This window comes from Taudactylus pleione, unplaced genomic scaffold (genome assembly GCF_031769625.1).
Source record: "Taudactylus pleione unplaced genomic scaffold, aTauple2 ptg000114l, whole genome shotgun sequence".
Classification (NCBI taxonomy): domain Eukaryota; kingdom Metazoa; phylum Chordata; class Amphibia; order Anura; family Myobatrachidae; genus Taudactylus; species Taudactylus pleione.
This window is the reverse complement of record NW_028284516.1, coordinates 27,981,623-27,995,033: the sequence shown is the minus strand read 5'-3', so window position 1 is coordinate 27,995,033 and position 13,411 is coordinate 27,981,623. Positions and strand designations below refer to the sequence as shown.

The 13,411-nt window shown below is 44.2% G+C and overlaps 1 protein-coding gene across 1 annotated transcript in view; it reads left to right on the top strand.

Moving 5' to 3' along the window:
* Window positions 1–13,411, top strand: part of PREX2 (phosphatidylinositol-3,4,5-trisphosphate dependent Rac exchange factor 2) — a 435,974-nt gene that overhangs the window by 315,458 nt on the left and 107,105 nt on the right. Inside the window, exon 35 of the mRNA XM_088471582.1 lies at window positions 1,483–1,597. Coding sequence (XP_088327708.1) covers window positions 1,483–1,597 — 115 coding nt within the window. The remainder of the gene's footprint in view (window positions 1–1,482; window positions 1,598–13,411) is intronic.

Below are 13,411 nucleotides of genomic sequence, written 5' to 3'. Positions count from 1 at the left end.
CAAACCAACATCGACGCAACATCGAACACACATCGACTCCTCGAGAAAGTCCAGGGCTGCGCATATTCCGGCTCATCTGTTTCTTTAAAACTAACAACTGAGACTGTGGACCTGAGATTGAGAATGCAGCCACAATTGCAGACTCACCATAGGAACTCCTAGAACACGCCCACCGACCGGCCTCCTTTTGCGAACAGTTTTGGCCACCTCCTCGACTCCACCCAGGAATGCCCATGGATCACAAGGGTCTGCTCAGGACCTTGCGATCGCGGAGACATTGTGAATGCTGTGTTAAACTACAGCTTGTACATGTGGAGTGAAACTTTCCTCTGCATTTCGTACAAGCGGAGTAGCAAATAATTGCCCAACTTAGGGCCGTATTCAATTAGGAGGAAAAGTCTGTGACATCATTTTCGCCATATTCACTAGTCCCCATATTCAATTTCAAAGACTTTTCGCAAAAGTCATTGTAAAAAAAATGGGGATAAGTTTTCACCACTGCTTAGGTGGCGAAAAAAAGTGAAGAACTGGGGTTTTGGGGTGTAGAATTAAAAAAAAGTACCCTACAGCCTTTGGAATGTCCCCTTAAAGATTTATGTGTCAAAATTAAAAAAAAAATTACTATAGGACACTCCTAAAAAAGTGGTTTCAGTTTGGGGAGAAAAAAAAGAGTTGGGGGCAAAGTTAAAAACTAGCGTAACTGTCTCAGGAGGGGGTTCCGAAGTATGCGGCAAGTGTTTTCTTGAATTCGGGTGGTTTGTGGCAGGTGGATTTTGAAGAATTTAAAAAAATCACTTTAGGGACTTAAAAATATGCTTGCACCCATCTTCATGTACCCCAAATTTGATGGGACTAGTTATTTTTTACAAAAAATAAATCTGAGTGCTATTCTTCACCACTTCTTCAAAGCCGCATTTATGCACCTGTCACGGCTGTTTAAAAACCCCAATTACCTTCAGCAGGCCAAATCGGGGGTATCCATAGTGATCCCTCATCTTTTGAGGGGTGACAGGCTGATTTCCCCAAAAGTGACAGGACTTTACAATACTTACCTTTCCGCTGGGTCCCGTTTTCGCCGATTCCTAATTGAATACGGGGATAAGCGGCCACGCGCCCGATACTTTATCCCAGGAAAAAACGACGAGGATGGCGAAAAGTCTGACCTCAAACTTTTCGCCTCAAATTGAATATGGCCCTTAGTGAACATGGCGTTAGCGTACATCTCTGAATCAGGCCGTATGTTTATATTTTGCTTTTAGTAGCTAGTGGAAAACACATGCTTATATCACCTTTCGTTTCTGCCCTATACAGTATGTTAGCCTATTTTTTGTATATTATTGACTTTTGTAATTATCCGTGCATTTCACAAAAGCTCATGCTCATCCATGGCTTGGTATAGAGATGATAGAATCAGAATAGTGTGAGACTGTGCAGTCTATCAAGCTACAAAGGCAGAAACAATAAATGTAATATGTATTTCAGCCCTAGAGAGCATGGACGGCTATTATTACAAGGATAATGTTTCTATTGAAGAATTTCAAGCCCAGATTAACGCTGCATCACTTGAGAAGGTTAAGCAGTACAATCAGAAACTAAGGTATGCTCCTCAATTACTGTCACTCATCTGCAGCATTCCGTATGTTGTATACTTCTGATTCCTGAAACTGATAATAAAATAATGTGTCAGCATGACTAACTGGTAAATAGGAAGATAGCCTGTAATTTGGCCGATACATAACAGTACACAAGTAACACATTCACTGTAATAAAACTAACACATAACAGGGCAGACACTGTAATTTCACAGCAGCTCTGTAATTTACTCCAACTATAGTCAGTAAGTGTTATCTTTAAACCTTTCTTCTCAGACGTGTATACAGAATTGCAGGGAATTTTACTGTTTGGAACTTGATAAATTGAAGGGAAAAATACTAGAGACAAGAATCCAGAGCATCTGGGTAAAAAACAGAAAGTAAAGCTTATATTAGAACAGTAAAACAAATACAGACGCATGCAGCTTCTTTATTTTCACAATTGCCCCATTTTAAGGTGCTACATTTCTTGTGCTTTGCAAACACCCGCTTACAATCTGTTCCTGCATTTGTGGGTTGGTGCCGGAATCTCTGGAAAACTTACCGGTACATGGCGAATAATAAATAATGTATGTTTTTAGAAATAATTTAACATCAGTCTAGCCCCTCTCATATAGTTCAGCTTTTCTGTTTTCCCCCCATTTATGTTCTTCTAAAATACCGCTCAGGTTTATCTCTCTATGTGTCCACTTTACATGGGTACCACCACCTTGGCCTGCAGATCCATTCCTTTGTAAAAATAGTCATATTTGCATAACTGAGCGCACATGCCTTGTAAAAAAGGTTCTATCGTAGTAAAGGTGTTTTACAGTTATTAGCATACATAAATAATTATCAAGAATGAAATGCAAAGAATTATGTCTACAACAGTAATTTATTAGAAACAATATATATATATATATATATTAAAAAGTACTAATAAAGTGCACATATACATATTATATGCATTGTATGTGTGTTTGTATGTATGTATTTATTTGTGTGTATATATATATATATATATATATATATATAAATATACATACATACACATACACAGTGTCACAATACTGAAAGTACTGGGAGGAGCTGGGTGCATCTCAAAGTTGTCCATGATTACTCAGGATCTCCCAGAAAAATCTCCATCACCCTTCTCCTTCCCTCACACCCCATCCACATTATCTCCTCCATTACTCTGCTCCTTCCCTTACACTCCAGCCCATCCCCTCCTCCATCACCCTGCTCCTTCCCTTACACTCCGGTCCATCCCCTCCTCCATCACCCTGCTCCTTCCCTCACACCCCATCCACATTATCTCCTCCATTACCATGCTCCTTCCCTTACACTCCAGCCCATCCCCTCCTCCATCACCCTGCTCCTTCCCTCACACCCCATCCACATTATCTCCTCCATTACCCTGCTCCTTCCCATACACTCCAGCTCATCCCCTCCTCCATCACCCTGCTCCGTCCTCACACCCCATCCACATTCTCTCCTTTACCCTGCTCCTTCCCTTACACTCCAGCCCATCCCCTCCTCCATCACCCTGCTCCTTCCTCACACCCCATCCACATTATCTCCTTCATTACCCTGCTCCTTCCCTTACACTCCAGCCCATCCTCTCCTCCATCACCCTGCTCCTTCCCTCACACCCCATACACATTATCTCCTCCATTACCCTGCTCCTTCCCTTACACTCCAGGCCATCCCCTCCTCCATCACCCTGCTCTTTCCTCACACCCCATCCACATTATCTCCTCCATTACCCTGCTCCTTCCCTTACACTCCAGCCCACCCCCTCCTCCATCACCCTGCTCTTTCCTCACACCCCATCCACATTATCTCCTCCATTACCCTGCTCCTTCCCTTACACTCCAGGCCATCCCCTCCTCCATCACCCTGCTCTTTCCTCACATCCCATCCACATTATCTCCTCCATTACCCTGCTCCTTCCCTTACACTCCAGCCCATCCCCTCCTCCATCACCCTGCTCCTTCCCTCACACCCCATCCACATTATCTCCTCCATTACCCTGCTCCTTTCCTTACACTCCAGCCCATCCCCTCCTCCATTACCCTGCTCCTTCCCTCACACCCCATCCACATTATCTCCTCCATTACCCTGCTCCTTCCCTTACACTCCAGCCCATCCCCTCCTCCATCACCCTGCTCCTTCCCTCACACCCCATCCACATTATCTCCTCCATTACCCTGCTCCTTCCCATACACTCCAGCCCATCCCCTCCTCCATCACCCTGCTCTTTCCTCACACCCCATCCACATTATCTCCTCCATTACCCTGCTCCTTCCCTTACACTCCAGCCCATCCCCTCCTCCATCACACTGCTCCTTCCCTCACACCCCATCCACATTATCTCATCCATTACCCTGCTCCTTCCCTTACACTCCAGCCCATCCCCTCCTCCATCACCCTGCTCCTTCCCTCACACCCCATCCACATTATCTCCTCTATTACCCTGCTCCTTCCCATACACTCCAGCCCATCCCCTCCTCCATCACCCTGCTTCTTCCTCATACCCCATCCACATTCTCTCCTTTACCCTGCTCCTTCCCTTACACTCCAGCCCATCCCCTCCTCCATCACCCTGCTCCTTCCCTCACATCCCATCCACATTATCTTCTCTATTACCCTGCTCCTTCCCTTACATTCCAGCCCATCCCCTCCTCCATCACCCTGCTCTTTCCTCACACCCCATCCACATTATCTCCTCCATTACCCTGCTCCTTCCCTTACACTCCAGCCCATCCCCTCCTCCATCACCCTGCTCCTTCCTCACACCCCATCCACATTATCTTCTCTATTACCCTGCTCCTTCCCTTATGCTCCAGCCCATCCCCTCCTCCATCACCCTGCTCCTTCCTCACACCCCATCCACAATATCTCCTCCATTACCCTGCTCCTTCCCTTACACTCCAGCCTTCCCCTCCTCCATCACCCTGCTCCTTCCTCACACCCCATCCACATTATCTTCTCTATTACCCTGCTCCTTCCCTTACACTCCAGCCCATCCCCTCCTCCATCACCCTGCTCCTTCCCTTAAGGGGCCTATCCATTAGCAGATAAATTTTAACGATGAGCGATTTATCGTTCAGTCGTTGAATTTATCTGCTAATGGATAGGCTCTGAACGATGAAAATGTGCAATCCCGTGGGCCAACAAATTTGGTCTTTATGTCTCTCCAACATGTTGGTCAATTATCGCTTATTGCTGACAGATATTAGAAAAATCTGTCGCTGTAAACGACGAACAATATTTTTAATGAAAATGAATAGAAACATAAAAAGAAATCCACTCCCTGAATGATGTCAAGCAATATCGTTCATCTTTTGCAAAAATCTGTCATGTACATGACAGATATCTGTCACCGCAGCCCCAGGAATTTTCAAGGGATAATCTTTTGTCTTTCATCTTTTGAAAAAGATCTGCTAATGGATAGACCCCTTTACACTCCAGCTCATCCCCTCCTCCATCACCCTGCTCCTTCCTCACACCTCATCCACATTCTCTCCTTCATTAACTTGCTCCTTCCCTTACACTCCGGCCCATCCTCTCCTCCATCACCCTGCTCCTCCAGTCCCATCCTCCTCCCATCCTTTCCGCCATCACCCTTTTTTAAGAGCTGACCAGATACTGCCTTATTGCTTTTTTAACACAACAAATGTTTTATGAGCTGACTCAGATACCCACTTGCTGACTACAAAGTAGGCCCCCAGTAACAAACAAACACGCGGCTGCTGAAACACAGAGAGACGATGCAGGCAGTACACACTCTCACTGTCCACCAGCAACTGTTCTCATCGGCAACCGCTTCCTTCTTTATATACTGGGGAAGGGATCTACTCTTCCCTCCAGTCTGATGCCAGGCAGCACTGTGACACAGGGCTGTGATGTGCCAATAAGTCATGCTGTGCTGATGGCTGTGTACAGAGCCAACTCTTCCATTGGGCTTGTTGGGAAGTTGCCCAAAGGCCCAAAGCTTGTAGGGGCCCACCAACCCGCCCCCCTGCAGCTGCGGCCAGTTGGTAAATGGTGGTATCTTTATAAGATGGCCGCCGGTGCACTATATTCCGATCTAACCTCCCCCACCCCATCCCCCCTGTGACGAGTACTCACCTCAGTCCCAGTTTCACTTCAGCCACCGGCTTCAGACCATGTCTGTCTGCATGTGTGGGAGGTCTGATTGCCATGCAGGAGGGTTTCATTATATTGACCATTTAAATTGTTTTCACGTGAATAGGTGGGTAGGGGCCCCAGTGTATTGCTTTGCCCAGGGCCCACACTGCTCTTAAGACAACCCTGGCTGTGTACAAAACATCACTGCAGCAAGGCTTTCGTCCATGTCACAGTGCCAGACGACAGGCAATTTTTGCTTGGCGGACCTATCATATATACCTCTACTGTAAATAACAAAATAACCCCTATTTAAATGTGAGCCTCCCTATACCATCCCTTGCTGTCTGAAGTCTCCCAATAGGGTCACGACACTTACCAGCCTGCTTTTTCATCCAGCTGTTGCTCACTACTCCAACAGTCACAGCCTTTGTGGAGTAGGAGCTGGTGCTGCAGCCTGCTGCCGCTGCACTATTAGTGAGGAGGAGTCACCAGTGAGGAAGGTAAGGGCTGTGCAGCTTTGGCGCCACACTTCTGCCATTGCACAGCCTAATTAACAGAGATCTCCGGCCCTCGCCTCAGGCACAGCTCAGTCTCCGCCCTCCAAGATCAGTAATTGATTTTAGGAGTTTGCAAAATATGATAACCAGACACAGCATTATATAGTATTAGTTATAGTTTTCTATAGTGGTCACTTGTATTGTATTTGAGTAACTAGGGTGGTCTCTGTGTTGTAAATTGGTCATTAGAATACTCTCTGTATTAAAACAATCACTAGAATGCCTACTGTATTATATTGATCTTTAGAGCCATTCCTGCATTGTGTAATTGTTATTAAAATGGTTTAAATTTTAATTGAAAACTGTAATTATATCTGCATTGCATAGAGGTGGCTTGAACACTCTCTGAGGTCTATTCAGCAATAATGACGATGTTGCCCAGAATATTATCGGGCAACATCGTCACAATTTTTTATCAACTATTAAAATTGATTGCTGCTAGTCAGCATTATTTTCTACGGGGACAGGGAATGCGGTAACACGCTCTCCGTGCGATGTTACAGAAGGCATTGCTTTCGGTTTCCAAAAACAATACTTTCTGTTACTGATACTGCGCATGCTCAGTCATGTGCTTCCGAACAGTCTCCGTCCCTGCTTTGAGGTGACCGCCGACTGGTAAGTGCATCTCCAGGCTATCCAAAGTGATTGACATGTGTATACAGGCTTTATATTAGCCTGTATACATGTATATTTATGTGCTTTATATTTAACATTTATATATAAATGTTAAATATAATAGCACATAAATATACATGTATACAGGCTAATATAAAGCCTGTGTATACATGTCAAGCAATTTCAGCAGGTTTAACAGGCTCTAGAGTGACTTACCTGGTCGCGGTCACTGCAAACCAGGGACGGAGACTGGGAAGTGTTACTCGATGCTGCAGGGACTTATGGGAAAATTTCCCTCTATCCCTGCAGTTTTCAGGGAATTTAATGTAATTTCTTCATATAACGTCATTCTGAGATGGCGTTATATAAAGTAAAGATTTTTCGAGTAATTTAACGCTTTTTGCTTTGCTGAATAGCAAAAAGCGTTAAAGCATTGTAGAGATCAATGGATGATCCCTACAGTGCGGTACTCTGCCATATGGGAAATAATGGAGAAAATAATTGCGTTATCTTATCCCATTGCTGAATAGAAGAGTTATATAAAAAAAAATGCGAAAATTATGATTTCCGCATTTTTTATGTAAAAAAATCATTGCTGAATAAACCCCTCTGTATTGTATGGAGGTCATCAGAATGCTTTTTTGTATGTTCTTTGTACTATATATCTGGGGCTACAAACAATTATTATCATTAACAGTTTCTTATATAGCGCAGCAAATTCCGTTGCACTTTACAATTGGAAACAACATTGGAAACAACATTAATAGAACAAAACTGGATTAACAGATTTTAAGCTTACATTCTGTAGGGAAATAAGTATTGATACACAAGGATAGGTGCTACATATTGCATATTGGTCTAGCCAGATTGCAGAGGTTCTTGGTGCGCTGTATAATCCAGTCACACAGGAATGTAGGCCAAAGGACAGGAGGAAGTGAAAGTGAAGAAAGACAAAATATGTGAGGTTATTTGTGGATTGTAAGAGGGGATGTTATTGGGTAGGATAGCTTATGAAGGTCATGTGGGCGGTAATTGAATATGATAAGTTTGTCTGAAGAGGTGAGTTTTCAAGGAACGCTTGAAGGGTTGGAGACTAGAAGAGAGTTTCTGCAATTCACAGAGTGGGTGCAGCCCAAAAGAAGTCCTGTAACCGGGAATGGGAGCAGGTGATGCGTAGGGTTGAGAGACGCAGATCTTGTGCATAGCGGAGAGGTCGGGGTTGGGAGATATTTTGAGATAAGTGAAGATATGTATGTTGGTGTGGTTTGGTTAATAGCCTTATGTGTAAGTAAAAGTATTTTATATTGAATATGGTAGAAAACCGGTAACAAATGGAGGGACTGACAGAGTGGATCAGCATTAATTGTGTAAAAAACGAGCGCTAGTGTTTAGAGAAGCACAAGTATAGTGACAGATAAAAACAAATTAATATTTCTATAAAAAATTCAATGGTCAGTGCCAATTCATTCTTATTTTATTTGATAACGTAGAAGCTAATTAAATACATTTAATTGCAGGACGCTATATTATAGGCAGAGTAGATCAGCAGACGATGAATGTTTGGCGAGGAAGATCAGCCTTGCAGCTGCATTTAAAATGGATTGTAGTGGTAAGAGGCATGAGGAGATTGTGGACTGTCAATAGGGATATTGAAATCACCCTTGATTATGGTAGAGATATCAGAGGATAAGAAGTTAGGGGGCCAGGCAGCTAAATGTTCCAGAAATGTTTGGGGTGGTCCAGGTGGGCGATAGATAGCAGCTACATAGATGTTAATATGTTGGAGACAGAGCGTGCCATAAGGTACATTTTAGTAACAAGGAGGGTGATGGGAGACATGTGATGTTGATGAGGTTTGCTGGATTTATAGTGTTTTGAGTGGGGCATTTGGGTGGGGCCTGGATTTGGTGATATGTCACCAGCCAATAGAAACAGAAGGAGAGAGAGATAAATATAGTTGTAGGAGGTGAAGAAAAGATTTTTATGGCAACAGGTTGAGGATGTTTTATCACTTTATATAAATAAGAAAAAGCTCATGAGTGTTTATAAGTGGGGTAGATTAATGAGGCATCAATTTGTACAGAGGGGTGAGATATAAGGGAGAGTGAAGGATATAATAGCCTTAAAGAAGATGGCATGGAGTGAAATTAGAAAAATACATTTTTGATACATAGTGATTTTGGAATAAAAGTTGAAATTTGTAGGACAGTACATAAACAAATGTCAAGTTTGATTTTGAAATTACCTGATCACAGATGGTGTTCAATGTTTGGTCAACTGTTTTATTAACTGATCAGGAAACACACATCAGTTATTCCACACTTAATGTATTTCCACAGCAAGCTACTCCCTAAGACTGAGTGTTAAGAAATATTATACCTGATTAAGACACAGGTCTACATCTGAGCCAATTGGTCAGCTTATTTATGTGTGTTTCAGTAAATAACAGGCAGTATGCTACTATAAACTATGCTTCACCGAACCCTATCAGACACAGGTAAAGACCGTTACAAGCAACTCATTACATCGCATACATTTCAAAACAGATGAATTGCATAAGTTGAAATGCTGGTTGGAAGTTGCACATACTTAGTTATTCCACACTTTGTGTGTTTCCACAGTTAGCTGCCCCCCTCTGCTGGCTGCCCCCTAAGACTGAATGTTAAGAAATAGTATGCATGATTAAGACACATGCCTACAACTGAGCCAATTGATCAGCTGATTGAAAAGCATTTTATTTATAGCTCTATAAAAGGAATCGTTAAGAGTCACCGCCGGACCTTAGCCCGGCGGAAGAAATACCGACGCCGGAAGGCTGGCAGCTGGAGATCACGACTAAGATGAGTAACACCCCTAACCCTCCCTTAGGGGTGCCTAACCCTAACCTCCCCCCCTACAGCCTAACCTTAACCTCCCCCAGGGGTGCCTAAACCTAACCACCCCTCCCCGCACCCTAAACCTAACCTTCCCGGGGGGGTGCCTAAACCTAACCTCACCCCGGTGATGCCTGACCCTAACCCCCCCTTCCCCTACCCTTAACCTAACCCTCCTGGTGGGGTGCCTAACCCTAAGTTCTCCCTCATCCTAGCCCTCCCCACCGCGGCTAAGTGCTCCCGACGCCCGGCTTACCTACAATCGGTATGCCAGTCGTCAGGATTTCGTCATGGGGCTGATGATAGGCGTTGGTAAGTAGGTATAGGTGTCTGTATCATTAGTCCCATGCTGGATTCCACAGTCGGGAAGCCGGCGGTTGGCATTTCGACCGCCGGCTTCCTGACTACATCCCCTTTAAAATACTTTTTTTTGTTCGTATATATCATGTGCTGTATATAACAATGCTCACATAAATACTTTGTACTGTAAGCTCAGAATGTGAGGTCTTCTTCCTGTAGTTTCAAACAGGCCTCCTGAGGCATCTAAACGCATGTCACGGATGTTACTCTTTTTGATTAATTAAACAATCTTAAAGCACATGAACATCTTCTTCTGAGTTTGTGAGAAACACTAAAAATAATTGCTCTGAATTGAAAGCTTAAGAAAAACATAATGTTACAATTATTTTCCTTATTACTCCTTAACGTAATTTATCTAGTGTACTCAAAATTAAATTATATTGTGCATGTGGTCACTTTGGGCCCTATTTATCACAATCTGCTTCTCAGATGCGGATGTGATAATATCGCCAGGATTCGCACTGTGGTGTTTGAATACATCGCAATGGCGTATCAAATATTGCAAGCACTGACAGAGCTTGCAAGAAAGTTCTGTCGCTGCGAATCCTCTTCGCACACTTTTCAGGTTAATTTTGGAAAAGGCACTGACAATGTGACCACGCATGCGCCGTCGGCTCTCACCCCTCCGCTCCCCCCAAATACCCCCCCACACACACATGCGATCGCCCCTCCGCCCCTGCTCAGCTTTACACTTACCTGCCCAGTGATCGGTGCCCTGGGACTGGTCAGCTGGTCTCTGGGTTCATGCTATGTGACTCTTAACTGCATACACACTTACCCATCATCCGCCCGATGTGCTGGGATTGATTACTACAGATGTGTCCACATACATCTTACCTCCGTGCGCTACAAGTTGTATTAAACATAATGCGGCTTGGTAACACAGAACATTTTTTCTTGCTACTTTTTTTCTTCAAATGTGTCTTATTCGCAAAATGATGCGAATAGAACTCACAAGCAGCTTCTGCTGATTAAAATGATTCGCAACATGCCTATATTCTGTGTGAGACTGCGGGTGTGACACTGTAACGTAGCATTTCACATGCAAATAAAGCCACAGCTGCACACAGATTACAGGCATGCCGCACATCATTTTAATCAGCAGAAGCTGCTTATGTGTCCTATGTGTCTTATTGCAAATAAGCATTTGAAGAAAAAAAGTTGCGCCAGAAGACGCTCTGCGCTACAGAGTCACGCCTCGGCCTGATGCGACTACAAAGACTTGTATAAATATACTGTATACGTGGACACATCTGTAAAAATATTGTAATGAAACACCAGGAGGGCTTGGTTTCAATTCACTTCAACAAACTGGTCAATATTAGCATGAAGCCAGCATTTACATTAGGAATATGATATCTTACAAAATGTGATTAACCAGTAGCACAAATGCCTAATTAAGTGAAGTGCCCTAGAAATGTATTTGCAGTCGACGGTTTATAATATCAATATATGATCATATAGAGTAGAAGGATATATGTACTATACATATAAAGAATAATACAACATACGGTAATATTTAGTGACTAACAATGAGGCTAAAGAACACTGATAATTTCCATCATAATGTTTTAAAGTAGAAGATGGAGAGCACTACTGCACGGACTTCATATTGCTCCACCAGGCAGACTTCATTCCCTGTACCAAGATGGCCACCGAGGCTACTACTGAACATGCGCTGCGCCATCTTGTCGCTGTATTAGAGCGCTGCAGCAAATATTTCACTTAGCTCAAGAGAGACCTGTGATATATTGCTACCACAAGCGCTGTTCCAGCATTCATGCACCGCTACCTGGTATACACATACAGTCACTGGCTGGTGTTGTATGCTCAACTCCAGCAACTAGTGTGTATAACAGTGAGTACGGCTGTACCCATTTTACCATCAATAAAACAACTTCACTGGTTAAGTGACTGGGCTGTTCATTGTGTACAGAAACTCTGCCACATCATCAACCTGTACACACCAATTTCCAACATTTAAAAAATCAGCCAACTGAGTGCGGCATTGACACTGCGTGCGACTCAGAATCAGACCCCATGTGTTCCTACAAAACTGATGGATAATAACAGCTGCTGGACTTTATGTTTAAGAAATTAAAAATGTATTTGTTCCAAAATGCTGAAGAGCAGCGGCGGTCATTGCCTGTTTGGCCGGGGGGTCTGCACATCATAGGCTGCAGTCTATGCAGCCCTCTCCTCCCTGCCTGATTGACAGCTGATGTCACCGGGAGCCACAATAGCATAGCCTAAATAAGGGGGCATGGCTTAAGTCCTGATGCTGCTAGCAGACAGGCTGGCTTTTAGGGGCTGCATGAGCTGCAGCCCTTAGAAGCCAGATAGGGCTGCCGTAATAGCAGGGGAGTGGCTCTCCATGGGGAGCACTCTCTCTGCTATTGCAGTCCAGACTGGCAGTCTCAGGGAGAGAAAACACCTCTCCCCTGCGACTTCCTGTCTGGCTGTGATCAGCAGGGAGTGCTTCCCATGGAAAGCCACTACCACTGCTAGGCAGTCCCTGCGGGATGTGGATTTTACTGGGGGGCTGCAGTCCAGCAGCCCCTAAGTGTAATCCGCTACTTCTGAAGTATACATTAATTTGCTGTGCACCAAGAGTCACATGTTCTGATTTAGAGGTGGATGCAATGCCCATCGCTTCTGCGATAACAGACTCAGCGGATCTGAGAAGTTATGTAAATGTCGCAGTTACCGTCTTTTGTACAGAGACACCCACTGTAAGCTTCTCAGATCCGCTGCTTGCATACAAGGCGCAGCATCGGATGAACATCAGTTGCACCATCGGACTTCTGAGCATTCCCATGGTTGTTCAGAATGTCCGTCGCTAGTAAGATACCAGGGCCATATCCACTCCGTAAGAAGCAGCAGCTGCTGGCTGTGACACACCTGTGTTTGAGTCGCCACACCCCCCATTACAGCCCCCAAATAGTAACTGTCTGTCAATCACTCTGCATCCTAAACCACAGTATGACTGCCATTGCAAGACCATCGCGGAACATACGCAGTGCGGATAAGATGCACATGCACTAAAGAAACCATCGGCCATAAGCAAAACTGCATCCACCCCTGAAGTACACCAAGGACTGTATTCAATTGCAGGCGAAAAGCCATTCTTGGCGAAAAGTTTTCGCCGATGATGTAATTTCACCTGTCAGAAACTTTTCGCCCAGTTCAATTGCAATAGCTTTTCGCCTAAGCGGAAAGTCAATGCATTCAGATAGGCGAAAAAGATTTGCCTCTGAACGGAGGCTGAAAAAGTGCAGATTTGGGGTGCAAAGTTCTGGGA